The 27,620-nt window shown below is 42.8% G+C and overlaps 1 protein-coding gene across 1 annotated transcript in view; it reads left to right on the forward strand.

The window, feature by feature from the left end:
- Window positions 1–267: 267 nt before the first annotated feature.
- Window positions 268–27,620, forward strand: part of pamr1a (peptidase domain containing associated with muscle regeneration 1a) — a 114,096-nt gene continuing 86,743 nt past the window's right edge. The window contains exons 1-3 of the mRNA XM_080191622.1: window positions 268–358; window positions 16,801–16,977; window positions 20,636–20,761. Coding sequence (XP_080047748.1) covers window positions 292–358; window positions 16,801–16,977; window positions 20,636–20,761 — 370 coding nt within the window. The 5' untranslated portion in view covers window positions 268–291. The remainder of the gene's footprint in view (window positions 359–16,800; window positions 16,978–20,635; window positions 20,762–27,620) is intronic.

Raw genomic sequence — 27,620 nt, forward strand, 5'->3', positions numbered from 1 at the left:
TGACTGTTAAAGGCACATCTAACTGAGCACTTACTGCATTCTGTGTGCAGGCTGAAGACAAGCCAGCTTTAATGGAAAGGTTGGAATCCCTGCTGAAGATGATGTCATACATTTCTCATGTGAGAGTTGTCTGTGTTTTTGAAGGTTTTTTTAAATCTTGTGGTAGGAAACTATCTGGGGTTCTGTAACATGAACTGAGTATTTCTTGAGGAATCGTGTGAAGGAAAAACATTGACTGTAACATTAAGGGCAGACAACCTGAAGGAAGAGAGGAGCTGCTGTCTGAGCAGGATGTTGGTCTGGAGAGTATTAACTCTGCTTATCCTCCAAATGCCAAGTGTCTTAGCTCTGCCGAAAGGTAAGGCTCATATAATCGAATGCATGAAAAATACCTTTATCTCGGCAGTACACAATCGACCAGCGTTGGATTTGAGCAGCAGTGAGCTAGTGTCACAGGTAGTTCTGAACAGCCTTGAGTCAAACCTGGGAACTCTGAGCAGCAGTGAACCAGGGCAGGGAACTCCGAGCAGCAGAGAACCAGGGCTGGGAACTCCGAGCAGCCGAGAACCGGGGCTGGGAACTCCGAGCAGCAGTGAACCGGGGCGGGGAACTCCAAACAGCAGTAAACCGGGGCTTGGAACTCCGAGCAGCAGCGCACCGGGTTGGGGGTCTGAGCAGCAGTGAGCCAGGGCTGGGATCTGAGCAGTAGTGAACCGGGGCTGAAATCTCTAGCGGCAGTGAAAATATCTGAGCAACAGTGAACCACTGAATGGGATTCCTAGCAGTATTGAGCCAGTGAATGGAACTGAGAGTAGCAGTGAACCAGTGAATGAGCTCTGACCAACAATGAGCCAGTACTCCATAGGACGACAGAGTAGTGAGCCAGAACTTTGGGGCTTTGTACAGCATTTAGCCAGAGCTTTGGGGCTTTGTACATCACTGAGCCAGGGATTCAGGTGGATTTGAGAAGCAGTGAGTGACGACTTTGGACGGAGATCTGAGAAGTGGGGAGCCAGGGATTATCCCTCCGAGCAAGAGTGGTGCAAGGCTGCACCTCTAGTTGCAAGAAACCGTGATCTAGGACAATTGCCTTTTCCACTGGAGCTTCCAACCATTCGACTTTTTCACTTCAAAAGGAACTTCCGAATTTATTGATGACACAGTTACAAAGTTGTGCTCTTGATCTCTGATTTCAGAAACTTTAAACTGTGGTCAGGAACTGGTTGAACATTGGTATCTGTATATTTAATTTAAGTTAGCTGTGCTTGAACTAAAGGATATTTTATTTTTGTGGGATAAACCATAATGTACCTCAGACTGCTCTGGACTATGCTTTTACACTAGGATAATTTGTTGTTGTAGTCAAATAATTAATTAATTATCTTCAGGCTAAACTGAAGCAGGGCTGGGGGAATAAAAACAGCATCTCCTTCTCCCTCTGCACTGAATTTGCAATTTTAGCCCTCTGCTATTGAAGTTTTCTTTGAACACCACTCTGTATGTTCCACAGTCTTTCACCTCCAGTCCCATCATAAACTATGGCTTATGATCCTGTTGGGATGAATATAAAAGATCCCACAACATTTTTCCAAAGAAGAGTGGTGCCCTGACAAGTACTTGTCCCACAATACACTTCACCATTATCACACTTATTTTGTTGTGCAGAAAGTAACTACTCGGTTCTACAGTGTTAAACTGTATTACTACATTTCAAAAAGATTTCATTGGCCATGAAGTACTTTGGAATATCCTGATATAGTAAAACTGTTTCTAAGAATGTATGTTTTATATAGTATATAATATGTTGTTCTGTGTGCGGTATATCCTGCATGTTATTCTCTGTAATATGCACTATGCTTTTCTCCATATAATACACACCATGTTGTTCTCCCAGAATGTATTTACCCATCATAAAAACATAGAAAATAGGTTCTTTGAGCCTATTCAATCACCATTCAATATGATCGTGGCTGATCCTCTAGCTCAACACCATACTCTTGTGCTCTCTCCATACCCCTTTCAGAATCTAGAAATCTATTACTTTCTTACTCAGTGACTTGGCCTCCACAGCCATCTAGGATAGAGAATTCCACAGGTTCACTGCTGTCTGAGTGAAGAAGTTTCTCCTCATCTCAATCCTAAATGATCTACTCCATACCCTGAGATTGTGACCCCTCGTTCTAGACACCCCAGCCAGAGGAAACAACGTCCCTGCATCCAGTCTGTCCAGCTATGCCAGAACTTTATATGTTTCAATTCGATCCCTCCTCATTTTTCTAAATTTCAGCAAATTTAAAACACAATCAGTCCTCATAAAACAATTCTGTCAACTCAAGAATCAGCCTGGTGAACCTTTGCTGCACTCCGTCCCTGGCAAGTATATCCTTTTTTAGATAAGGAAACCAAAATTGCACACCAAATTTCTAGGTATGGTTTCACAAAGGCATTGTATAGCTGCAGTCAGACAACTTTGCACTTGTACTCATGTCCTCTTGCAATGAAGGCAAACATTTGCTTTGCTAATTGCTTGCTGTACCAACACACTTGTTTCATGACTGGTGTACTCAGACACTCAGGTTGCTTTGTATGTCAACATTTCCCAATCTGTCATAATTTAAATAATACTCTGCCACTCTGTTTCTCTGTCCAAAGTGGATAACGTCACGTTTATCCATGTTGTGCTGCATCTGCCACATATTTGCCTATTCACTCAACTTATCTAAATCACCTTAAAATCTCTTAATAGCTTCCCCACCACTCGCCTCTTGTGTCAACAGCCAATTTTGTTTATATTGGAAGCAATACAATTGATTCCTTTATTATTGATGTATGTTGAGAATAGCTGGGGCCCAAGCACTGATTTCTGTGGGTAAGGCAAAGGTAAAGTCGCCATTATTCCAGATGACCATTGGCTTGTGTTGATTTAACCTGAGGATCACTACATCCCAGGAGAGGGGCAATGTTGAGAAGGTGGGCCTTCAAGAAACCTCAGCCGGTGTTGGAATTGAACCCATGCTTTGGCATCTCTAACTAGCTATCCAGCCAACTGACCTAACCAGCCCTATCCCAACCCTACTTGCAGGAGCTCACTAGTCATCGCCTGACACTTTAAAAAATACCATTTATTTCTACTCTCTGTTTCCTGTCTGCTCACCAATTCATTGAATTACTATTCCTCATGTCAAACACTACTGTCCTACACTGCACTTATTCACCATCCTAACCCTAGCAGCAGTTCCTTGACCAGAAAACTCATTGTAAACTGTTTACTAATCTGCATTAAACTATACACCCTCAAACACCAGCTTATGTCATCAATTTATTTTGCTCTGAGAGTAAAATTAATACACTGGTACCTGAGCCTATGATTAATGAATGGTCTAGAGTTGTTGTGTCAGTGGCTAGGGAAGAAAACTAAGCAGTTAGTGTTTATAGTTATTTCAGCAGTGACAATATACTCTGCACTGTTGAGCCCAGCAATAATGAATAAACATCAATTAAGTCACTGACTGAAATCTAAGAATGACTCAAAGAAGACAATCAGCCATTTTCCATTTCTCTTTAGCAGCACAAAACATGTGTAACAATGTACATTTGAAGTAAAAGTCAGGCAGAAATTTGTACTTTTTTTGATGTGAGTTTGAAGCAGGGGAATGCATATAATTTGATTTTGATTTGATTTATTATTGTCACTTGTATTAGCTTACAGTGAAAAGTATTGTTTCTTATTTACTATACAGACAAAGCATACCATTCATAGAGAAGGAAATGGGAGAGTGCAGATTGTAGTGTTGCAGTCATAGCTAGGGCATAGAGGAAGATCAAATTAGTGCAAGGTAAGTCCAATCAAAAGTTTGAAGCAGTAGGGAAGAAGCTGTTCTTGAGTTGGTTGGGACATGACCTCAGACTTTTGTATCTTTTTCCTGATGGAAGAAGATGGTGGGATGCATTGGGTCCTTAATTATGCTGGCTGCTTTGCCGACACAGTGGGAAGTGTAGACAGAGTCAGTGGATGGGAGGTTGGTTTGCGTGATGGTTTGGGCTACATTCACGACCTTTTGTAGTTCCTTGCAGTCTTGGGCAGAGCAGGAGCCATACCAAGCTGTGATACACCAGAAAGAATGCTTTCTATGGTGCATTTGTAAAAGTTGGTGAGAGTTGTCGCTGACATGTCAAATTTCCTTAGTCTTCCTTAGTTTTGGATGGAATGGTAGCATCCCGCTACTTTCCCACCTCGGCCCTATTATGTCTTTTCTGGAAAAGACTCCAATCTCTTCCAGATGCCATTTGAGGCCCTTAAATGGGCATTTTCCCCATGCCACTGGTATTAACCTGGTGACGGGCAGGCCTGTTGCTATGCAGGGAGCATGACATTCAAACTTGTGCTGATTGCTTATGATATCCCAGGGAGATCCCTCATTCAAAGGCATTAAGAATTGGGGGGGGACAGGGGATACTTACCACCTGTCTTTGCTGCTGATCTCATAAGCTTGTCCATCCTTCACAAAGCCCCTCCCACCATAATTTACATCTGGCCTGGGTCGCTCCACAATCCTGGACCTCCAGAACATGTATGTCCCAACAACAACCACCACCTCCTTGGTGGCAATGCTGAGCAAATGAATGTTGACCTCCAGCTGCAGCGCTTGGTGAGTGGGACTTTCCACCCCTAGGGTTCTGCTCTGTGAAACGTCCACTGACTTCTCAACTACCTGATTGGCTCATAATACAGTTGGCTCTCCCAGGAGGAGGCAACACTGGTCTCCAGCTGGTGGTTAAGAATCCCATTGCCTTTAGATGCTGCCTTGGCAGGAGCAATTTGATAAATATCCAATCAGCTGCTTCCACTTGTACCGCATCACTTTTGCAATCTCCTTTCACGCTCTCTAGATGCTGCCTAGATAGGGGCATTTTGATAGAGATTGCAAACAGCATGAGAATGCAGTGAGAAATCTGAGTGCTTACTTAGAGTTTGAAGGTCTTGAATCAAAAGTGATGCGAGACAAGTGAAAGCAGCTGATTGGGTAAATATTTCCTACTTTTATCATTTATAGTTTGTAAGGTCTTTATTTTGTAGTTGTGAAAGGGCCATATTCTCTAGTAATGAGGATCAGGGAAGAAGATCCTAGAGTAATTGATATCATTTGATTTTAAGTATTTTCTATTGATTTAATTTAAAGAGTTAAGTTGTGGCTGGAGAGCTCAAAGTTGTGGTGTGCTGCTCTTGCTGTATGTGGGAAGTTAGGAACATTGCAATGTCCAGGGTCATCATGTGTGCAGGAAATGTCTCCAACTGCTGCTCCTTGAAGCCCAGGTTTTGGAGCTGAACCGCTGGGGACACTGGAGCATCCACAAGGGTAGAGGGTATCATGGGTCGCATATATAAAGAGGTAGTCTCACTGCAGGCTAAGACTCCAAAGGCAGGAGAGAATGAATGACCATAAGGCAAAGCAAGTTGCAACATAGAAAGCATTCTTTCTGGTTGTATCACAGATTGGAATGGCTCCTGCTCTGCCCAAGACTGCAAGAAAATACAAAAGTTTGTGAATATAACCCATTCCATCATGCAAACCAGCCTCCCATCCAGTGATTCTATCTCGGCAAAGCAGCCAGCATAATTAAGGACCCCATGTACCCCAGATATTTTCTCGTCCACCACATTCTGTTGGGAAAAAGATAGAAAAGCTTGAGGCTCAAGACAGCTTTTTCCCTGCCTTCAGACTTTTGAATGGACCTACCTTGCATTAAGTTGATCTTTCTCCCCTAGCTAACACTACACTCCCCTAACACTACATTCTGCATTCTCTCGTTACCTTCTCTATGAACGGTATGTTTTGTCTATACAGTGTGCAAGAAACAATATTTTTCACTATGTACTAATACATGTGACAATAGTAGATCAAATCACAATCAAAATCCACAAACACCCACTCCCTGCACCATCAATGCTCAGCAGCCACGCGTACTATCTACAAGATGCACTGCAGAAATTCACCAAAAATCCTTAGGCAGCACCTTCCAAATCCATGACCATTACCATCTAGAAGGGTAGGGCAGAAGATTATTTATTCATTCATGGGAGATGTGCGTCGCTGACTGGCCAACATCTATTGCCCATCCCTAGTTGCCCTTAAGAAGGTGGTGGTGAGCTACATGGGAACACCACTACCTGGAGGTTCAGCTGCCAACAGACTTTTGAATGGACCTACCTCGCATTAAGTTGATTTTTCTTTATACCCTAGTTATGACTGTAACACTACATTATGTATTCTCTCCTTCTCTATGTATGGTATGCTTTGTCTATGCAGCACGCGAGAAATAATGCTTTTCACTGTTTATCAATGCATGTGACGATAACAAGTCAAATCAAATCAAAATCAAAGACCATGCAGGAATTTTCTTTGGCCACTTCCCTGTAAACCAGAATCAAGGATATTGCAGAATGCCCCCAGGACTTCTGGAGGGGGAGAGTGGACAGCCAGTGGTTGTGGTACACATTTCTCCAATTGACATAGATAATAAAAGGGAAATTGAAAATTAGTACCTCAAAGGTAGTGATCTCAGAATTACTGCTAATGCCACATGCTAGTCAGAGCAGAAATAGCAGATTATATAGGATGAGTAATATAAGATGAGTATGTGGCTGAAGAGTTGGTGTGAAGTGAAGGGTTTCAAATTTGAGGGATGTGGGGACTGGCTCTGGGGGAGGTGTGACCAGTACAAAATAGGTGGAGTGCACCTGAGCAGGACCAGGACAGATGCCTTAGTGGGGAATATTTGCTAGAGTGATTGGGGAAAGTTTGAACTAAAATGGCAAGGGGAAGGGAATCTTTGCATGGGGTCACAGGAGGGAGGGGCAAGCAAAGATGAAAACAAAAGATAGAAAGGGGAATAAGACCAGTTGTTCATCCATCGTCATCGATGAGGACCTCGACATTAGTCATTTTGAGGCTGGTTTTGGTGTGTCCGAAGATGACTGATCAGGCCAATTCAGGCATGGAATGTCCTGGCACATATTGGACAGACTTGTGTAGATGCTGTAGATGTTGCGCTGGTGGCTCTGGACTTGCGCAGCTCGCACTTAAGTTGTGCTTCAGCAATACACTTTGCTTCGTAAGCTTGACAGCCCTTGTGGATGAGGCAGCGCCAGGTAGGGCGGTTTTGTGCCAGCGTTTCCCAGGTGGTCGTTTCAATGTCAAGTAACTTCAGGGAGGGCTTGAATATGTCTTTGAAACGTTTCTTCTGCTCTCCACGTGAGCGCCTTCCAGCGGAGAGTTCCCCAAAAAGGAACTGCTTGGGTAAGCACTCGTCTGACATACAGATGACATGACCTGCCCACCGGGTCTGCGCTCTCATCAGCAGTGTGTGGACTGATGGTAGACTTGCTGTAGAGAGAACTTCAGTGTCTGGTACTTTGTCTTGCCTTCGGATGTGTAATATTCTGCGAAGACAAGTCATGTGGAAATGATTGAGCTGTCTTGCATGCCTTCGATGCACAGTCTACCTTTCACAGGCATACAGGAGGGGAGTGAGTACCACGGTGCTGTAGACCTTCAGTTTTGTTGCTGGGCTGATTCTTCGACATTCCCATACAGTGGAGGGCAGTCTACTGAAAGCAGAACCTGCCTTTGCTATTCTGCAGTTAACTTCTGTATCAATAGTCACTGCTTGGGAGAGGGTGCTGTCAAGATAACTGAACTGGTCCATTGCCAGTAGTTTCTGCCCTTTGATTGTGATTATGGGTTTTGTGTACGGTGCATGAGGAGCAGGCTGGTGCATGACTTCAGTCTTAATGTTGATGGTGAGTCCAAAGTTGTCACAAGCCATGGAAAATTTGCCCATACTGACTTGTATCTCTGGCATACAGCATGCAGGACGCAGTCATCAGCAAAGAGGAAATCTCTCAGAACAGTCTCTTTCACTTTGGTAATAGCTTGAAGTCTCCTCAGGTTGAAGAGCTTCCCATCCACTCTGTACTTGAGACTGATTTCAGCAGCACTGTCCTGGAAGGCATCATTCAGCATGCCAGTAAGCATCATGCTGAACAGTGTGGATGTGAGCGTACAGCCCTGTTTGATGCCATTGGTGACTGGGAATGCCTCAGAGGATTCTCTGCCATCCAGTACTCTGCCATCATGGAACTGGCGTACCATCTGAATGAATTTGGGGGGGGGAGGTGGCTACTGAACTTTGACACGATCCTCCACAGGCTTTAAGTTCCTGAGGAATGGATCCTTGCTTCCAAAAGGACTGGAACAACGCGGTGAGCTTGTCGATTGAGTGCAGGACCAACAGCTTTATAGATCTCTGCGGGTATAGCATCTGTCCCTGGGGCTTTGCCACTGGATAGCTGGCTGACAGCTTCCATGACTTCGGCTACTACCGGTGGGTCATCCATGGCGCTGTTGATATCAACCTGGGGAATCCTGTCTGTTGCCTCATCATTAATAGATGACAGTCAGTTGAGGATGGCTTCAAAGTGTTCAGCCCATCTCTGCAGGATCTGAGCCTTCTCTGTAATGCAAGTTGTACCATCTGTACTCAGGAGGGGGAAGCTTCCGAGAGACTGAGGTCCATAGAGAGTGTTGAGGGCTTCATAGAACCATTTCAAGTCGTTTCTGTCAGCGTATCCCTGTATTTCATCTGCCTTGGTGCTCAGCCAGTGCTTTTCAACAAATAGAGCCTGTATCTCCTCGTCATTCTCATCGAGCCAGTCATGCTGCTTGCGGATAGAGGGCCTGAGCATCTTCAGCGCAGATGTATGGATAGCATCCCAGTCATCCTCAGCGCTGCCTGCGAGGTGTAGGTCAGCAAGCTTGATTTCTAAGTCTACAACCAGTGCTGAAGCTATGCTGGGGTTCCCTAGCTTGGACACATTGATTCTTTTCATAACCTTGCTTCCTTGTGGTCATCTGTTGGATCTGATGTGGAGCCTCATTTTGGAGACAATAAGCCTGTGATCTGTCCAGCAGTCAGCACCACACATGGCCTTGGTCACTCTGACATCCTGCCTGTCTTTTCTCCTGACAATGACATAGTCAATAAGATGCCAATGCTTAGAGCGGGGCTGCATCCAGGAGGACTTGTTACGGGTAGCCAGACGGAAGGTTGTGTTGCTGATGAGGAGGTTGCGTGCTGCACAGGTCTTCAATAAGAGTAGGTTGTTACTGTTACACTTGCCCACTCCATGCCTCCCACTGACTCCCTGCCAGATTGCAGAGTCACACCCTATTCTTGCACTGAAATCACCAAACAGATCAGCTTGTGGGTACTGCTCACTGCTGATAGTAGGGTGTCTAGTTCTTCGTAGAACTTGTCTTTCATCTTATCCGGGTTGTTCATTGTGGGGGCATAGGCGTTGATCAGGGTGGCTTGACTTCTGATCTGCAGTGGAAGCTGTAATGTCATTAGCCGGTCGTTCACATCCTTGGGTAGGTTATCAAGTTTCCGAACAAGGTGACTCCAGACGACGAATCCAACTCCAGCATCACGACGCTCATCGCTGCTGTGACCGCTCCAGAAAAAAGTGTATCCACCTCCAGTTTCAGTCAACTGACCTATGTTGCAAGACGAGTTTCACTCAGGGCTGCAATGTCAATGTTGTATCTTGCAAGCTGTCTGGCAACTAAGGCTGTTCTTCTTTCTGGTCTGTCTGCTGTAGGGTTGTCCAAAAGCATGCGCACGTTCCAAGTGCCAATGGTGAGTGATGTCACCTTGTGTTTTATTTTGTTTGACCGCAAGATGGGATTCCCGCCAGCCGTGGTAAACTGGCCAGGGTGTAGTGAAGCAAGCAATGTTCAGGGCACTTTTTCTAGCCCCTTCCTCATTCTATGGAGGTGAACAGTGCATTCCTGAAGAGGACTGCTCAGTCGCCCAGGTAGACGCTGAGTTCTACTGCTGCTTCGGTCAGTGGAAAATGACCATTAGTCCTGAGCCGCCTGCATGCAGGTCCGTGACTACAGCTCCCAGTGTATCCACACCTGTTGCTTCATCGCTTGCCCATCGCCACAGGACTTCAAGGGTTGAACAGGGCACTGATGATGATGATGGTGTCGAAACTACCACTTGATTTGGATTAAAGTGAGGGAGAGATGCGCAGTGTCAGCCTCATTCTCTCTTTCCAATTCCCATCTGGATCCAGTAGCAAGACAAGAGTCAAGACGGCTGGAGGTGGGGCTAGGTGCAGTGGATGACCAGGACGTCTCCTGTGTCTTGTCCTGCTCTTCGCATTCTACGATGTTTGCAGAGACCGCCTTCTTGACCGTTGGACCTTCCATTGGTCTCTTCCGTTCAATCCGCTGGACTCTGCCTTCACATGCTGGGATAGACAATAAGACCAGAGATAGTTAGAGAAAATAGGAACCAGAATCAAACTGGGCCACTGTGAAAAGTAATGGGGATGGACAAGGAATGATAAAAAGATAAAAAGACAAGCCTTAAGGCTTTGTGCTTTAATGCATAGGGCATTTGCAATAAAGTGGATGAATTAATCATGCAAATAGATGTGAACAGGTAAGATATAGTCGGGATTATGGTGACATGGCAGTCAGGTGACCAGAGATCGGAACTGAACATCCAGGGGTATTTGGTATTTAGGAACAACAGACAAAAAGGAAAGGTGATAGGGTTGCATTTCTGGTTAAAGAGGAAATTAACGCAGTAATGAGGAAGGATATTAGCTCTGAAGATGTGGAATCTGTGTGAGTAGAGCTCTGAGACATCAAGGGGCAAAAATCATTTGTGGATATAGACACCAAACTGTAATGGTGACATGGGAATGGCATTGAACAGGAAATTAGAGATGCATATGATAATGGAACATCTGTAATTATGGGTGACTGTAATCTATATATAGAATCAGCGAATCAAATTGGTAACAATACCAGAGAGGAGGAACTCCTGAACTATGTATTGGATGGTTTTCTGACCAATATGTGAAGGAACCAACTAGAGAACAGGATATCGTAGACTAGGTGTTGTGTAATGAAAAAGGAATAATTGGCAATCAAGTTGTGTGAGGACCCTTGGAGATAAGTAACCATAATATGTTAGAATTCTTCACCAAGTTGGAGAAGCTGATTTTGAGACTATGGTCTGAAATCTAAATAAAGGAAACAATGATGATACGAGGCACGAGTTGGCTATGATGGATTGGGGAACATTACTTAAAAGAATAATGGTGAATAGGCGCTGACAAACATTCAAAGATTGTGGCAGAGTGGTTAGCATTGATCTTCACGGCACCAGGAACTCAGTTCAATTTTGGCCTTCGGTGACTATCTGTGTGGAGTTTGCATATTCTCCCCTCATCTGCATGGATTTCCTCCAGGTACTCTGGTTTCATCCCACAGTCCAAAGATGTATGGGTTAGGTTGATTGACCATGCTACATTACCCCTTAGTGTAAGGGGGATTAGCACTGTAAGTACGTGAGGATAGAGCTTGGGTGGAATTGTTGTCAGTGCAGACTTAATGGGCTAAATGGCCTCCATGTGCAATGTAGGGATTGTATGTACATACAAGTGCATGGTTAACTGTTCATTCCTGTCCCATGCGAAAATAAAATGAAAAAGGTGGCCAAACCATGGCTTAGAAGGGAAATCAGAGATAGTATTAGATCCGAGGGAGAGGCATACAGATTGGCCAGAAAAAACAGCAGACCTGAGGATTGGGAGTAGTTTAGAAATCAGCATCGGTGGCCAAAGAGATTGATTAAGAAAGGAAACATGGAGTACAAAAGTAAACTTGCAGGGAGCAAAAATACTGACTGTAAAAACTTTTATAGATATGTGTAGAGAAAAAGATCGGTGAAGACAAATATAGGTTCCTTACAGTCAGAAACAGGGGAATTTGTAATGGGGAATTGAAAAAATGGCTGACAAGCTAAATACCTTCTTTGGTTCACAAATTATATACCAGGTATGTTGGGAAATATGAGAGGGAGAAACTAAAAGAAATCAGTATTAGAAGGAAAATGGTGTTGGGCAAATTGATGGGATTGAAAGCTGATAAATCTCCAGGGCCTGATAATCTACCTCCCGGAGTACTTAAGGAAATGACTGAAAAATAGTGGATGCATTAGTGATCATCTTACGAGCAATGGAATGAGTCATCAACAGTGCTATCATGCAACATTTACTTAGCAATAACATTCTCATTGATACTCAGTTTGGGTTCCACCAAGGTCACTAAATCCTGATCTCATTATAGCCTTGACGCAAATGTGGAGAAAACAGCTGAATTCCTTAGGTGAGGTGGAAGTGACTGTTGTTGACATCAAGGCAGCATTTGACTGACTGTGCTGTCCAGGAGCTGTAGCAAAACTAGAGTCAATGGGAATCGAGTAAAATCCTCCGCAGGTTGGAACCATACCTGGCACAAAGGAAAATGGTTGTGGTATTTGGAGAACAATCATCACAATTCCAGGATATTAGTTCCTCAGGGATAGTACTCTAGGCCCAAGCTTCTTAACTGCTTTATCAACGACCTCCCTTTCATCACAAGGTCAAAAGTAGGGACGTTCGCTGATGACTGCACAATGTTCAACACCATTTGCTATTCCTCAGATGCTGTAGTAGTTTGTGCCAAAATGCCGCAAGACCTGGACAATATCCAGGCTTGGGCTGACAAGTAGCAAGTAATATTTGCACCACCCAAGGGCCAGTCAATGACCATCTTCAACAAGAGAGAATCTAACCATCACACCTTTACATTCAATGACTTTAACATTGCTGCATCTTGGGGCTTACCCATGACCAGGGGTCACCTGCCACTGGACTAACCATATAAATACTATGGCTACAAGAACAGGTCAGAGTCTAGGAATCCTGTGGTAAGTAGTTCATTTACTGATTTCTGAGAGTCTATCCATCTTCTACAAGGCACAAGTCAGGAGTGTGCTGGAATATGTTCCCCTTACCTGGATGAGTACAGCTCCAACAACACACAGGAAACTTGACACCATCCAGGGCAAGTCAGCCTATTTGATTGGCATTCCTTCCACAAACATTCACTCCCTCCACCATCAATGAACAGTGGTAGCTACGTAGTAGTGGTAGCAGTGTACCATCTACAAGGTGCACTGTAGGATTTCATCAAACCTCCTCAAGCAGCACCCTCCAAACCCGCCACTGCTACCATCTAGGAAGGCAAGGGCAGCAGATACCTGGGAACATCACATTCTTGAAGTCCCCCTTCAAATCACTCATCATCCTGCCTTGGAAATAAATTGTCCCTTCACTGCAGCTGAGTCAAAATCCAGAAGCTCCTTGTTAGTGGGATTACTGCCTTTGGAATCTTGCTGTTGTCATATTAGCTGCTAAGTTACAACTATGCTTCAATTGGCTGTGAGGCACTTTCAGGTCTCTCAAATTTCTGAAAGATGATATAACCATTTAATATAATTCGGGCACCGAGGGAGGGAAACAGGTTGAAAGCAAATCTGCTGGTTTTTCATCCTGTTCTTTTGTGTGTCTCCTTTTGTTTCACAAGCAGTTCTGGAGCCTGGATTTAGCTGGATTGTCAGGAATTCCTGCTAGAAGCACCCTGACAGGATTTGTAGGTAAATGTAGTGCCATTATGAGGCTGAAGTGGACTCTGCCAGGAAGGAATAAGAGTTTTACTAGTATTTGATCTAACATTGCTGCAGCGGCAGCCAGAAAGTAAATGTATTCATCTGCTCAACATATTTGGCCAGACTGGTTCAATAATGACCCAAGCAGGTGATACTTTGCATTTTCCAATGGAGTAGATGAAATTAGCATTTGGAAGCGCTACCTTAGTCCATTAATGTTAATGCAATGGCGCTACATTGCAAAATTGTTGCCCATTTCATACCTGTGTGAAGTTTCCTTTCCAACATATGCCTGTCTTTCTACCTGGAGGTTAGTGTTGTAACATGCTTTGAAAGGCTATCAGCATGACATCACTGGAAGGGAAACGCATCATGTGACTCAGTCTTAGTTGCACTTTTGCTCAGAGCAGAGTGCACAACACAGTTCTGATGTCTTAAAGCTTTATACTTACATATAACTGTTCTTAGTAGATGAACCCACAACACGTTTACACGATCTATATGTGATTGGTTGTTGTGTCTTGTACAGTAAAAAAAACAGGGTATGATAGCATCATATTAACATGAAAGGATTTGACTTGGAAATTTCACCTGTGCCTTTGGTACTGTAAGGTGCAAATAAAGACTATGTGAGGAAACTTGAGCTCACCCAAAACTCTGTGCCCTTACCCTAGCTTGAGACTAGTCTCATTGACCTGTTAGCCTTATAATTGCAGACTTGATTGGCTCCCAGTCCAAACATTTGCACATTTTCAAATTTTCATCCTTATATTAAAATCCCTACATGACCTTGCTGCTATATAGCTTTGTAGTCTTCTCTAGCTCTATAATCAATATTCCCTCCAGGCTGCTTAGCTGCAACAAACTGAAGGTCCTGATGTAGGCTGAGCACAAATCAGCCTCTATAAATCACAGTCAGTTTTTGGTAAGGTTACACACTTACTGGGGTGTAGTTACAGTGGGAATTGGATGTGGTTACAGTGAGTTTTGGGTGTGGTTACGGTGAAATTTGGATGCACTTAAAATCAACATTGGGTGTGGTTACAGTGTGTATGGGGTATGGATAGTGTGTTTGGTGTGTGGTTACAGTGTATGGGGTGTAGTTACAGTAGGCATTGGTGGCAGCCGCCGTGGGCATTGGGGGCGGTTGTAGTGGTTAAATTAATTATTTTTTGATGCTGTAGTGAGTATTGCTTATGGTTAAGTTATGTATTTGGTGAAGTGGCTACAGTGCATATGGCCTGAAGTTAAAGTGAGTATTGGATTAAAGTATAGTTAAAATATTGGTTGAAGTTACAATAAATATTGGGTCAGGGTTACAGTAAGCTTTGCATCTGATTGCCATGAATATTGGATGAGGTGACAGTGAGTCTTGAAAATAGTGTACGGCATCCATTCTGAGCATATATGATGAGTAATTCATCAGGTTACCATCAGTTAATTGTGAATTCATACTGACTTGTATCACAGATGCTCATTGCTGCAGATATGCTTCTCCCTAAGCCACAGTAATGGGAAACTCATTTGACATTTTTCATCTGTGTTGGAACTGTCTGCTGGAATAGTATCAAAGTGGAAGATGGAGGATTTTCTAGTCTTTGCCACGGAGGATTTCCAGAGTCCATAGCTTTTGGAATAATTGGTTATAACCCCATGACAACATAAATCATCCAGGATTTTATATAAACTGCAAATAATGGAAATTCTCAGCAGGCCTGGCAGAATCTGTGGAGAGAGAAGCAGAGTTAATGTTTCAGTTCAAGGATCCTTCTTCCAAACAGTTGATTGGGTTCTGACTGAACTTCAATTTAGCTTGTAACAAATTTTGTCTTCACATCAAATAAAACTTTGCATGTGCTGTTTGGGAGTGATCGGAAAGCGTCTGCACTTCATCTAAGTTGCAGCAATTGCAATGTGGGGGTGTGAGGGAGTTGGGTGAGGTTGGTGGTTTGGGTCATAGGTATGAATGGGGTACGTCTTTATAGGCTTGTTCACAACTGGGCCAACATTGTAAACTATCTTTCATCTTAAATGGATGCAATGGCAGCATTTGAAGGCCTGCTGTGCCCACTCCAAGATTTCTGGCATGTTGATCCTCTGGCATTATTATCACAGGGAAGCAAAAGATGCAATAATTTATTAGTAATTCACTGAATTTGTAATCCAAAAACTGATCGAACAATCCAGAGAATGTTACTTCAAATCCAACAATGGAAACTTGTGAATTTAAATTCAGAATAAAAACTCTTTAAACATAAAGTGGGTACCAGAAAAAATGATCATAAATTTGTCAGATTGTGATGAAATCCTAACTTATTCGCTTAGGTCCTTTTGTGAAGAAAATCCACTTTATTACCTGTGTCAGGCCATTATGTGACTAAGTCCAGACCAATGTGGTTAACTAAGTACTCATCAGTACTTAGCTATTTCGGTTCATGAAGGTAGAAAGTAGAGGTGCAGACTTTTTAATCATTTCAATTACAAGTTTTCAAAAGCTTGCCTTTCTATCACAGAATCCATTGAATGTAATGCACTTTCCTGAGGCTGTGATCAAGAAATGCACTTTATAAATTCATGCCTCTCTTTCTTTGTTTTCACTGGTTATCAAGCATTAGTGTGGGCCACCAGATTAGATGCATAGGACACTGATGGGCTATCGACACACATAAGAAGATTTTACTCTGACTTGATCAGTTGAAGCTTAATTCAGATTCACTTTGTTGTTCACTCTTATGATGTAGATTGCCAGTAACAATGACTACTTGAGCTAAAGCACGTTCTTGTCACTCCAGGAACAGGAATAATGTCATGTAGCTCCTGGGATTGCTTCTGCCATTCAGTTAGATCATGACTAATCAGTAACTCAACTGACCATATTTGCTCAATACCTCTTGGTAATCCTGTGCAATGAAAATCTATGTAAGTTTTGAAAATTTTAAATGACCCAACATCTACAGTCTTTTGAGGGAGATAGTTTCAAATTCCATCCCCTTTTGTGTGAAAAAGTGCTCCAAAATTTCACTCTTGAACGGTTTAGCTTCAATTTTAAGTTTCCACTCCCTTATGGATTTCCCATCAGTGAAAATGATTTCTCTCCATCCACCTTGTATTCAGTAGCCTAATATCTGTAATAGTTTCACTTGTGTATTGTTTAATTAACAGCATAAATGACTACCAAATTTAACAAAAATATTAACAATTGCTGCCCTTTTTGCTCCATTTTCACAGGATATACTCTAATCAATGAAGACTGTCCAGGGGCTGAATGGAATATCATGTGTCGGGACTGTTGTGAAACTGATCAGATTGAGTGTGTTTGTCCTGGGAAGGAGGAGGTTGTGGGATATTCTGTCCCATGCTGCCGAAATGAGGAAAATGAATGTGATTCTTGTCTGATACACCCAGGTATGGTTCAGCTCACTAATGCACAATGAATGCACATGGACTGCAGTCAAAGAAAACCATTTCCTCAGCAATTTAGATTGATACCAATGGCCTCAGTGGCCCAAGGTAGAGGGAGAAAAAAAACTGGCCATGTTCCTTTTTGTTTTACCTCTATTGTTTCCTGCTGTAAAGTTCACAGGGAAGATAATTGAGGGACAGAATTGGGCTTAGTCTGTGATGTTCTTCATTGTCAAATAGTCCATGATACTCACTCGCTCGGCCAGTTGGCTGAGGTCATGGAGAGTGCAAGAACAGCCAAAGTCACAGAACTACAAAGAAATTGCAACACATAAACAGACTATTCAGTTCAACACTGTGCTGAAACTTTTCTCCAAATGAGAAGTAGTCCTAACCCCATATCTATTCCATATTCTCTTACCCTCATTTCCTTCAACCATTTATTTGACTTATTCTAGAATGTTTACCTTGTATCTGCTTCAAATACAGCAATAGAATCATAGAATTGATACAATCCAGGAGAAAGTAATTTGGTCTGTTTTATCTGTCCTGTCTCTGCAAGACATCTCAAATGGTTCCATTCCCCAGCCCTTTTCCCAAGCCCTGCACACATTTTCTCTTCAAGCGTTTAACCAACTCCCTTTTGAAAGCTTCAGTTGAATCAATCTTCATTCCATTCTCAGGCAGTGTAGATCAGATCCTAACCCCTTGTGTAAAAAATGTATTTCCACATTTCAGCATTGATATTTTTAAAATCAACCTTGTATCTGTTTAAAAGCAAATTACTGCAGATTCTGGAATTTGAAACTAAAGGAAAAAATGCTAGAAAATCTCAATAGATTTGGCAGCACCTGTAAGGAGAGAAAAGAGCTGATGTTTTGAGTCCAGATGATCCTTTGTCAAAGCTTCTATTCTCTGATTCTTGAGACCTCCACCAATGGGAAGTTTCTTCCCATTTACTGTCCATTCTCCCTCTGATTTTGAACACCTTATCAAATAGCCTTTCAACATTCTCCAAGGAGAACAGCCCCGGTTTCTCCAATCTAAAATGTAATTATTCCTCATCCCTGGAACCATTATTGTAAATCTTTTCTGCATCCTTTCTAAAGCATTCATGTCCTTCTAAAACTGTAGCGCCCAGAATTGAACACAGTGCTCTAGTTGAAACTGAACCAGTAATCTTTAAAGTTCACTATAACTTCCTTACCTTTTGTACTTTTTGTTCCTATTTATAAAGCCCTGGATCTGTATGCCACTTTAACCACTTTATGAAATTGTTCTACCACTGTCAATGATGTATGCACATTTGCCCCTTGGTCACTTTGTTGCAACCTTTTTTGCTTCTCTTCATTCTTCCTGCCAAATTTCACTGCATTAAATTTCACCTGCAACGTGTCCACCCACACCAACTTGTCTATGTCCTCTTGAAGTATATCACTATCCTCTTTACCATTCACAATATGCCCAAGTTTTGTATCATTTGTAAATTTTGCAATTGTATTCCAGACATCCAACTCTAGATCATTGGTATGAATCAAGAGAAGCAGCAGCCTTTTTTCCTGTGGGATTCCACTGTATAAGTTACTCCAATTGGGAAAAAAACAACTGTTTCTCTACATTGTTTCCTGTCATGCAGCCATCTTCATATTCATGTTGCCAATGCTCCAATTATTCCATAGGCTTTGACTTTGTTAATGAGCTTATTATGTGGAAATTCATCAAAACCATTTGGAAGTCCATGTACACCACATCAACCATATTTTGCTCATCAATCTTCTCAGCCTCTTCTTGTACTCGGTCTATGCTGTTCTTATTTCCCTTTTCACTTGTTCTCAAAACTTTCTATATTTGGCCCAGTTCTCACTTGTATTATTAACTCAACTATCATATGCACCCTTTTTTGTCTTCATTTCACTCTCAATGTCTTTTGTTATATAGAAAGCAATGGCTTTGGTTCCTAAACATTTCCCCTTTGTGGGGACATGTCTTGATTGTACCTAATCCACCTACTTATTAAAGGCAATCCATTTTTTTGCCAGCCAAATTTTGTTTCCAGTTTACTTGGGTCAAATCTGTCCTCAATAAGCTCTAAAATTAGCTCTCCCACAATTAAATATTTTTGCCCAAGATTACACCTTGTTCTTTTTCATAACTAAACTCAATCTTGTGTTCATCATTGTTCTCTAAATATTAACCCACTGACATTTGATTTTCTTGATCTACCCCCACAGAACAGATCCAGCAGTGCCTTCAAGGAACGTACTGATCAGCAAAATTTTTCTCAACACCCATTTTTCTCTGCTTATTACACTATTACTGTCCCAGTTTATATTAGGATAATTGAAGCCCCATATTCTCACTATAGTTTTCCTGCAAATTTATTCCCTTAAATCTTTCCAATTATCAAGTGGCCTACATAATAAACACAGTAGTGTAATGGTAACTTTATGGTTTCTTAACCAAATAGATTTTGACATTATTCCCACCTGACATCTCCCATCTCCAGCACTGTAATATTGTCCTTTATCAATACCAACACCTCTCCTCCTTTTCTTCTCAATCTTTCTTGAACACTTCACGTCCAGGAATATTTAATACTGTAAAGTTTTAGAACCAGAAATAAAAACAGAAAATGCATGAAAACTCAACAGGTCTGGCAGCAGTTGTGGAGAGAAAAACAGAGTTAAAGTTTCGAGTCAAATATGATTTTTTTTGGTCTGGTTTTGAACCAGATCTCTGTTACTTCCACAAGAGCATATCCTTGTGTGGCTATCCATGCCTACATCTCGTGAATCTTATTTTCCATGCTCTGTGCATTTGCATACATGTACTGTAAACCTAATTTGCACTTTATTACACTCCCTCTTGATCTGATCTCAATACCTTACTATTTCTTAACTGGTGCTCATTCTTTGTGTACCTTATTTCTTCTTTCCCCCTGTTCCCATTCTGCTCCAAAAGCTTCTAAGAGTACCAGCATAATGCCCATGAGAGCATTTTGTGAATGTGCAACCTGTTTGCCCTGCCTAAGTCCTACTTCCCCTAAACTACTTCCAAATCTCAGGAATCCAAAGCCCTCCCCCCCGCACCATTTCTGCAGTCACACGTTCACCTGTTCTATCCAACTATCTCTTTACTCACCTGCGTATGGCCCCAGGGTTCATCTGGAGTTTTGAGGTCTTGCTTGCTAGTCTCTTTTCTAGTTCCCTAAAGTCTGCCTGCAGGACTTCATTCCTCTTTTTATCTATGTTTTTTCTGTAGAAAAAAAAACTCCTGCTTTCTGTCCTAAAACTCTGACATTTACTTATAGCCAAAGGGTTTTCTAGACCCTTCAATCGTTCTCAGTCCCAAGCATTCATCATTTTAAACACTGTTATCAAATCACCCAGCAGTCTTTACTTTTCAAATTGCACCAATCCTGAATTTTCAAGCCTTTTTGTTTATATTTCTTCATATTAGGTGGTATCTGAACTGTCTTTCCACTGTTGCCTCAACATCATTTCTATATTGTGGAGCCCAAAATAACATACAGGAGTCCACTATTATTTTATTAAGATATCATTTAGATCTCCCTATTGAATCTGAATAGAAAGATCTTCGGCTGAGGTGAGAGGTGATGGAGAATACTTGCAGATTTTGAATATTTCATATTTTGTTGCAGGGTGCATCATCTTTGACAACTGTAAGGGATGTAATAATGGTTCATGGGGAACCCTGGATGATTTCTACATCAAAGGGCTTTACTGCTCTGAGTGCCATTCTGGCTGGTCGGGGGGAGACTGTATGAGTAAGTAATGTGAGGACTTGTCTTTTCGCAAATCTTTAAGCAATCAGATCCCTCAATGACAATCTCTCTAAAAGAAGAGGACTGTGTCCAGAATTGACTGAAAAAGGCTTTTGTTTATGTTGCATGTTACCACAGCTCTCTGACACTTCTCAATATGATTTGCATGAGTTACCTTGAAGTGCTGTCACCTTAGAGGCGAGCAAACAGACAATTTGAAGAGAACAAAGCTGTACATATGGTCACAGGGTGAAATAACAGTAAAAAAGATTGGAAACACTCAATAAGTCAGGAAGTATCTGTGGAGAAACAGAGTTCTTTAGTGGAACTTAGTGGTTATGGCAATGGACCCGTCCATTGGCTGGAGAGCTGGTGGCAAACCCTCTCCAAAAATTTCTGGGATCTCGTCAGGATTAAATCACAATTAGATGGACCACTGGCTTCCTTTGGTGTTCTCAGCTGTGATGTGGAGATGCTGGCATTGGACTGGGGTAAGCACAGTGAGAAGTCTCACAACACCAGGTTAAAGTCCAACAGGTTTATTTGGTAGCATAAGCCTTCGGAATTTGCTCCTTCATCAGGTGCGTGAGGAGTTGTGTTCACAAACAGGGCATATATAGACACATTCAATTTACAAGATAATGGTTGCAATCGAGTCTTTACAGGTAATCAAGTCTTAAAGGTACAGACAATGTGAGTGGAGAGAGGGTTAAGCACAGGTTAAAGAGATGTGTATTATCTCCAACCATGACAGTTAGTGTAATTTTGCAAAGACAGTTAGTGAGATTTTGCAGATAGTGTGACATGAACCCAAGATCCCAGTTGAGGCTGTCCTCATTTGTGCAGAACTTGGCTATGAGTTTCTGCTCTATGATTCTGCATTGTTGTGTGTCATGAAGGCCGCCTTGGAGAACGCTTACCCGAAAATCAGAGGCTGAATGCCCGTGGCTGCTGAAGTGTTCCCCGACAGAAAGAGAACACTCCTGCCTAGTGACTGTCGAACGGTTTTCTTTCATTCATTGTCACAGCGTCTGCATGGCCTCCCCAATGGACCGTGCTTTGGGACATCCATCCCTGCAGTGAATCAGGTAGACGACGTTGGCCGAGTCTCAAGAGTGAAACGGCCAACACTGTCTACCTGATACACTGCAGGAAAGGATGTCCCGAGGCATGGTACATTGGGAGACCATGCAAGACGCTACAACAATGAATGAATGAACACCACCGACAATCACCAGGCAGGAGTATGATTCAATGATTAAAAAGGATGATGGTGTAAGGTAAAAGGGGTGATAATGTGACAAGTAGAGAAACAAAAGTGAGGTGTAGTAATGGGATGATTTGCCTGTTAAACTGTATTTTGTAGTGCTGTTCTTTGAGAGAAATGTGTTAGTCAGTACTCTCTGCTATCCTTTAAATCATGCTACTGGACCTCTAACTTCCATCTAAAACAATGGCGCAGGAGGCAGGTTCTCTGTTTAATATGTGAAGCATAGCATTTTCAGAAACAGCTCCCACTCAGTACTGAACTGATGTGCCAGTCTATGTCATATGTTCAACCCCTGTAGAGAAGAAGTTGCACCATAACTTTTTCAAACAGAGGCAAGAATGTTGACAATTGATGTTATAACAAAGACCTTTAAATGGTTGATCCAAGTGTGCTTAATGGGAATGTGTGATTTAATTTATAGTTGATATTATAATGATGTACAATGGGATACAGTTTCATCCTTACTGCCAGGGCAATAAGCTGGAGAGCAATCAACTACCCTGAATAGAACTTGCTTGATTTTCATTCCATTGGCTTCAATAGCAGATTCTATAACAGTCAGACAATTCACTCCCTTTAATTAATGCACAGCAATGAACATAAAAGTCTGCACATTGACTGCAGTGGCCTGTTTAATGGAGTCGCACAGATCTCTATGATTCCGGGGCGGCATGGTGGCATAGTGGTTAGCACTGCTGCCTCACAGCACCAGGGACCTGGGTTTGATTCCCGGCTTGGGCCACTGGCTGTGCGGAATCTGCACATTCTCCCTTTGTCTGCATGGGTTTCCTCCCACAGTCCAAAGATGTGTGGGTTAGATTGATTGGCCATGCTAAATTGACCTTTAGTGTCAGGGGTCTAGCTAGGGTAAATGTATGGGGATAGGGCCTGCATGGGATTGTGGTTGGTGCACACTCAATGGACTGAATGGCCTCTGTCTGCAATATAGGATTCTATGATTCCTGTGAATTTAGGGAACCCAGTGTGCAATCCTGGAGTATAAATGTCAAGCCCCTAGGGTTTCAGTTAATACACCCAAGAGCTTTGTGTGACTCCTAGGTTTTTATACAATGTAATCTTTGAGGTATCAACATTCAATTCAAGGGTGTGGACTAAGTCAAAATTCCTGTGGGACACAGTATCTGATCCCTGGGGTCTCAGTGTATGATTGTAATTTTCCAACTATGTTAGGGCTTGTAGATTTTAAATGAAAATAAATTATGTGGTTTGCAGGCATAATTTCAAAATAACATGCTACAGGTTTATTGAAACAGATGTTGCCTGTACAGAATATAAACTGAAAGTACAGCAGCTGCCTGTGCAACACCCGAATGACATCGCCATTAAACCATGTGATCGGCTTTTAAAATAATCATTTAACCAATTAAATACATTTGCACTTATTTGTCCCCAGTAAAGTTGTCACTGTTCAAAGTTTTAAATTTTATATATTAGTATCACAAGTAGGCTTACATTAACTGAAGTTACTGTGCAAATCCCCAGGTCACCATATCCGGCACCTGTTTGGGTACATCAAAGGGAAATTTAGCGTGGTCAATGCACCAAATCAGTGTGCCTTTTGACACCTCTGTTCATTCGTCCCTGCTTACTGTCAGTGAATTTATTTGTCCTTGTAATTGTGCTACCATTTATTTGTTTCAAGCAATCACATTCAAGTTAATTCAGCCAATATTCAAGTGGTCCTTTAGAAGCAGAAACACTGGAAGTTATCATGGCGAATGAGGAAATGGCAGAGGCATTGAGCAATTACTTGGTGTCTGTCTTCACAGCAGGAGACATATTAGAATTAGAGGTTAATATAGGCTAAAAGGAGTGAGGAATTAAGGTAATTAATACCAGCAGAGAAAAAGCATTGGAGAAACAAGAAGGATTAAAATCTAACAAATCTCGGGGCTCTGATGGCCTACACTTCTGGACTCTAAAGAGATATCTGCAGAGATGGTGAAGTTGAACTCTCTGTGTATGGGATTGCTGGCACGGGTGCAAAATCAAGAGAGAATCAGAAAGTGCGATTCTCGCTGCTGAGATCGCAATTTCTGATTTTCAAGACCCTTCGACAGTGTACCATAAAATACACCAAGGGAACCCAGTACCTCATTTTAATATATTACTATATCATTAGCCACTGTCACTTTGGAATTTCAATGCACTGAATATTCAGCGGGTGCCAGTGCGATGTCACGTCCATGGCATTTACAACAGGCCTACCTAAATATATACCTGGCAGTCTCATCTCTGAGAAGGATTTTGGAGGTGAGCAATAGCCTATCATCATCCATTAGGGCGTTCAATTCTCAGGAAGCGCTGAAGAGGACATGAGGTACAGAGATGAGTTCACCTCAGGGAAGGGTGTGGGGTTCAGTGTTGCGAATTTGGGGGAAGGAATCATCTGGAGGCCTTACCTTCCCGTCATGTTGGGCCAGACGTAGGCTGGAGACTGCACCAAGATATTGGAGGGCTGCTGGTCAGGACCAGGCCAACATTAACCTGAGGGCAAATGATGGAAGAGGAGACCACATCTTTACAGGACCTGCATGTCCTATCATGAGCTGCTGGACCCCATGTGTCACCGAAGGCTCTGTTTCAGTGTGGAGACAGTGTGACACCTGTGTCACATCCTCGTGGACCTGGCACCTCATTGGGGAGGAGAACACTCACTCTTGGTGACAATGAAGGTGTTGGCAGTCCTTAACTTCTCTGCCACCAGGTCATTCCAAGGCTTGAGCGGGGACCTGTGTGGCACCTCGCAGTTGTCAGCCCACCGTGGCATCTGGGAAGTATGCCGGCAGGCCAGTATATCCATTTTGACCCAGACCAGACCCAACAAGGTACCCGAGCTGGAGGCTTCACTACCACCACTGGGATTCCGTAGGTGCAGAGGGCCATAGACACCATGCATATTGTCCTTCGGGCCCTGTGGAATCAGCAACTGCCCTTTATCAGCAGGAAGATGTTCCATTCCCTGAAGGCAGATTGTGTGCAACCGCCTTGATTTGATTTATTATTGTCACATGTATTAGTATGCAGTTTCTTGCATGTTATACAGGCAAAGCATACAGTAGATAGAGTACAAATGGGAGAAGGAGAGGAGAGGATACAGAATGTAGCATAGTCATAGCTAGGACATAGAGAAAGATCAACTTAATGCGAGGTAGGTCCATTCAGAAGTCTGATCGCAGCAGGGAAGAAGCTGTTCTTCACGGGTTGATACATGATCTCAAAAAGAGTAGAGGTGTTGGCGGGTTTTCTTAACTATAGCATTGGTGTGGAGGGACCAGGGCAGGTTGGGTGATCTGGACACCGAGAAACTTGAAGCTCTCAACCATTTCCACTTCATCCCCATTGATGTAGCTAGGTGCGTGTCCTCCACTATATTTCCTGAAGTCAATCTCTATCTCCTTCATTTTACTGACATTGAGGGAGAGATTATTGTCATTGCACCATTTCACCAGATTCTCTATCTCTTTCCTGTATTCCATCTCGCCATTGTTAGAGATCCGACCCACTACGGTGGTGTCATCAGGAAACTTGAAAATCGAGTTGGAGGAGAATTCGGCTGCATAATCATAGATGTATAAGTTGTGTAGTAAGGGGCTGAGGGAATAGCCTTGCAGGGCACCAGTGTTGAGGATGATCATGGAGGAAGTGTTGTTGCCTATCCTTACTCATTGCGGTCTTTGGGTTAGGAAGTCTGGGATCCAGTTGGAGAGGGAGGAGCCGAGCCCTTGGTCACGAAGTTTGGGGATGTGTTTCGTAGGGATAATGGTGTTAAAGGCTGAGCTGTAGTCAATGAATAAGTGTCTTTGTCATCCTTGCTAATATTCTGTAGATGTGTGCACCTACCTAGGCAATGTGCATGAAAGTTACATCCGAGGGCACTCAGACATTCCTGGGATCTTTGACTGCTGTGGTCACTGCTTCCCAGACAGTATTGGAGTCCCTGTTACCGCGTCGTCTTCCATCTGGTGGATACAGGATGGCCTGCTTCTCCTTCATGGCATCCAGCCGATCCAGGTGGTCCTCCCAGATTATCTAGATCCACTAAAATTTGCGTACTGCCACAACAGGTCCACAGCAAATTCCATCTCCTTGGCCCTGCACTCAATCCTAGAACATCTAGATAACTAGGACACCTATGTTAGACTCCTATTTATTGACTATAGTCAGCCTTCAACACTATTATTCCCATGAAACCTATCTCCAAACTCCATGGTCTGGGTCTCGGCACCTCCCTCTGTGACTGGACCCTGAACTTCCTAACTCTCAGACCACAATCAGTAAGGATAGGCAACAACACCTCCTCCACAATCATCCTCAACACTGGTGCACCACAAGGCTGTCCTCTCAGCCCCCTACTATACTCCTTACACATCTATGACTGTGTGGCCAAATTCTCCTCCAACACGATTTTCAAGTTTGCTGATGACACCGCCGTAGCAGGTCGGATCTCAAACAATGACATGACAGAGTACAGGAATGGGATGGAGAATCTGGTGAACTGGTGCGGCAACAATAATGTCTCCTTCAATGTCAACAAAACGAAGGAGATCGTCATCGACTTCAGGAAGTGTAAAGGAGAACATACCCTTGTCTTCATCAATGGGGATGAAATAGAAAGGGTTGAGAACTTCAGGTTTTTACGTGTCCAGATCACCAACAACCTATCCTGGTCCCCCCATGTCGACTATAGTTAAGAAAGCCCACCATCGCCTCTATTTTCTCAGAAGACTAAGAAAATTTGGCAGGTCAGCTACGACTGTCACTAATTTTTACAGGTGCACCATAGAAAGCCCTCTTTCTGGTTGTATCACAGCTTGGTGTAGCTACTGCTCTGCTCAAGACAGCAAAAAACTACCAAAGGTTGTGAATGTAGCCCAATTCATTACGCAAACTAGCCTCCCATTCATTGACTCTATCTACATTTCCTGCTGCCTCTGCAAAGCAGCCAGCATAATTAATCCAATCACCTTGAACATTCTCTCTTCCACCTTCTTCCTTTGGGAAAAAGTTACAAAAGTTTGAAGTCATGTACCAACTGACTGAAGAACAGCTTCTTCCCTGCTGCTGTCAGACTTTTGAATGGACTTATCTTACATTAAGTTGATCATTCTCTACATCCTAGCTATGAATGTAACACTACATTCTGCGCTCGCCATTCATAGAGAAGGAAATGAGAGAGTGCAGAATATCGTGTTACAGTCATAGCTGGGGTGTAGAGAAAGTTCAACTTAATGCAATGTAAGTCCATTCAAAAGTCTGACAGCAGCAGGCAAGAAGCTGTTCTTCAGTCGACTGGTACATGACCTCAGAGTTTCATATTTTTTTTCCGAAGGAAGAAGGTGGAAGAGAGAATGTCCGAGATGCGTGGGGTCCTTAATTATGCTGGCTGCTTTGCTGAGGCAGTGGGAAATGTAAACAGAGTCAGTGGATGGGAAGCTGGTTTGCATGATGGATCAGGCTACATTCACAACCTTTTGTAGTTCCTTGTGGTCTTGGGCAGTGCAGGAGCCATACCAAGCTGTGATACAACCGGAAAGAGTGCTTTCTATGGTGCATCTGTAAAAGTTGGTG

Source organism: Carcharhinus amblyrhynchos, chromosome 6, assembly GCF_965287045.1.
Source record: "Carcharhinus amblyrhynchos chromosome 6, sCarAmb.v2.hapA, whole genome shotgun sequence".
Classification (NCBI taxonomy): Eukaryota; Metazoa; Chordata; class Chondrichthyes; order Carcharhiniformes; family Carcharhinidae; genus Carcharhinus; species Carcharhinus amblyrhynchos.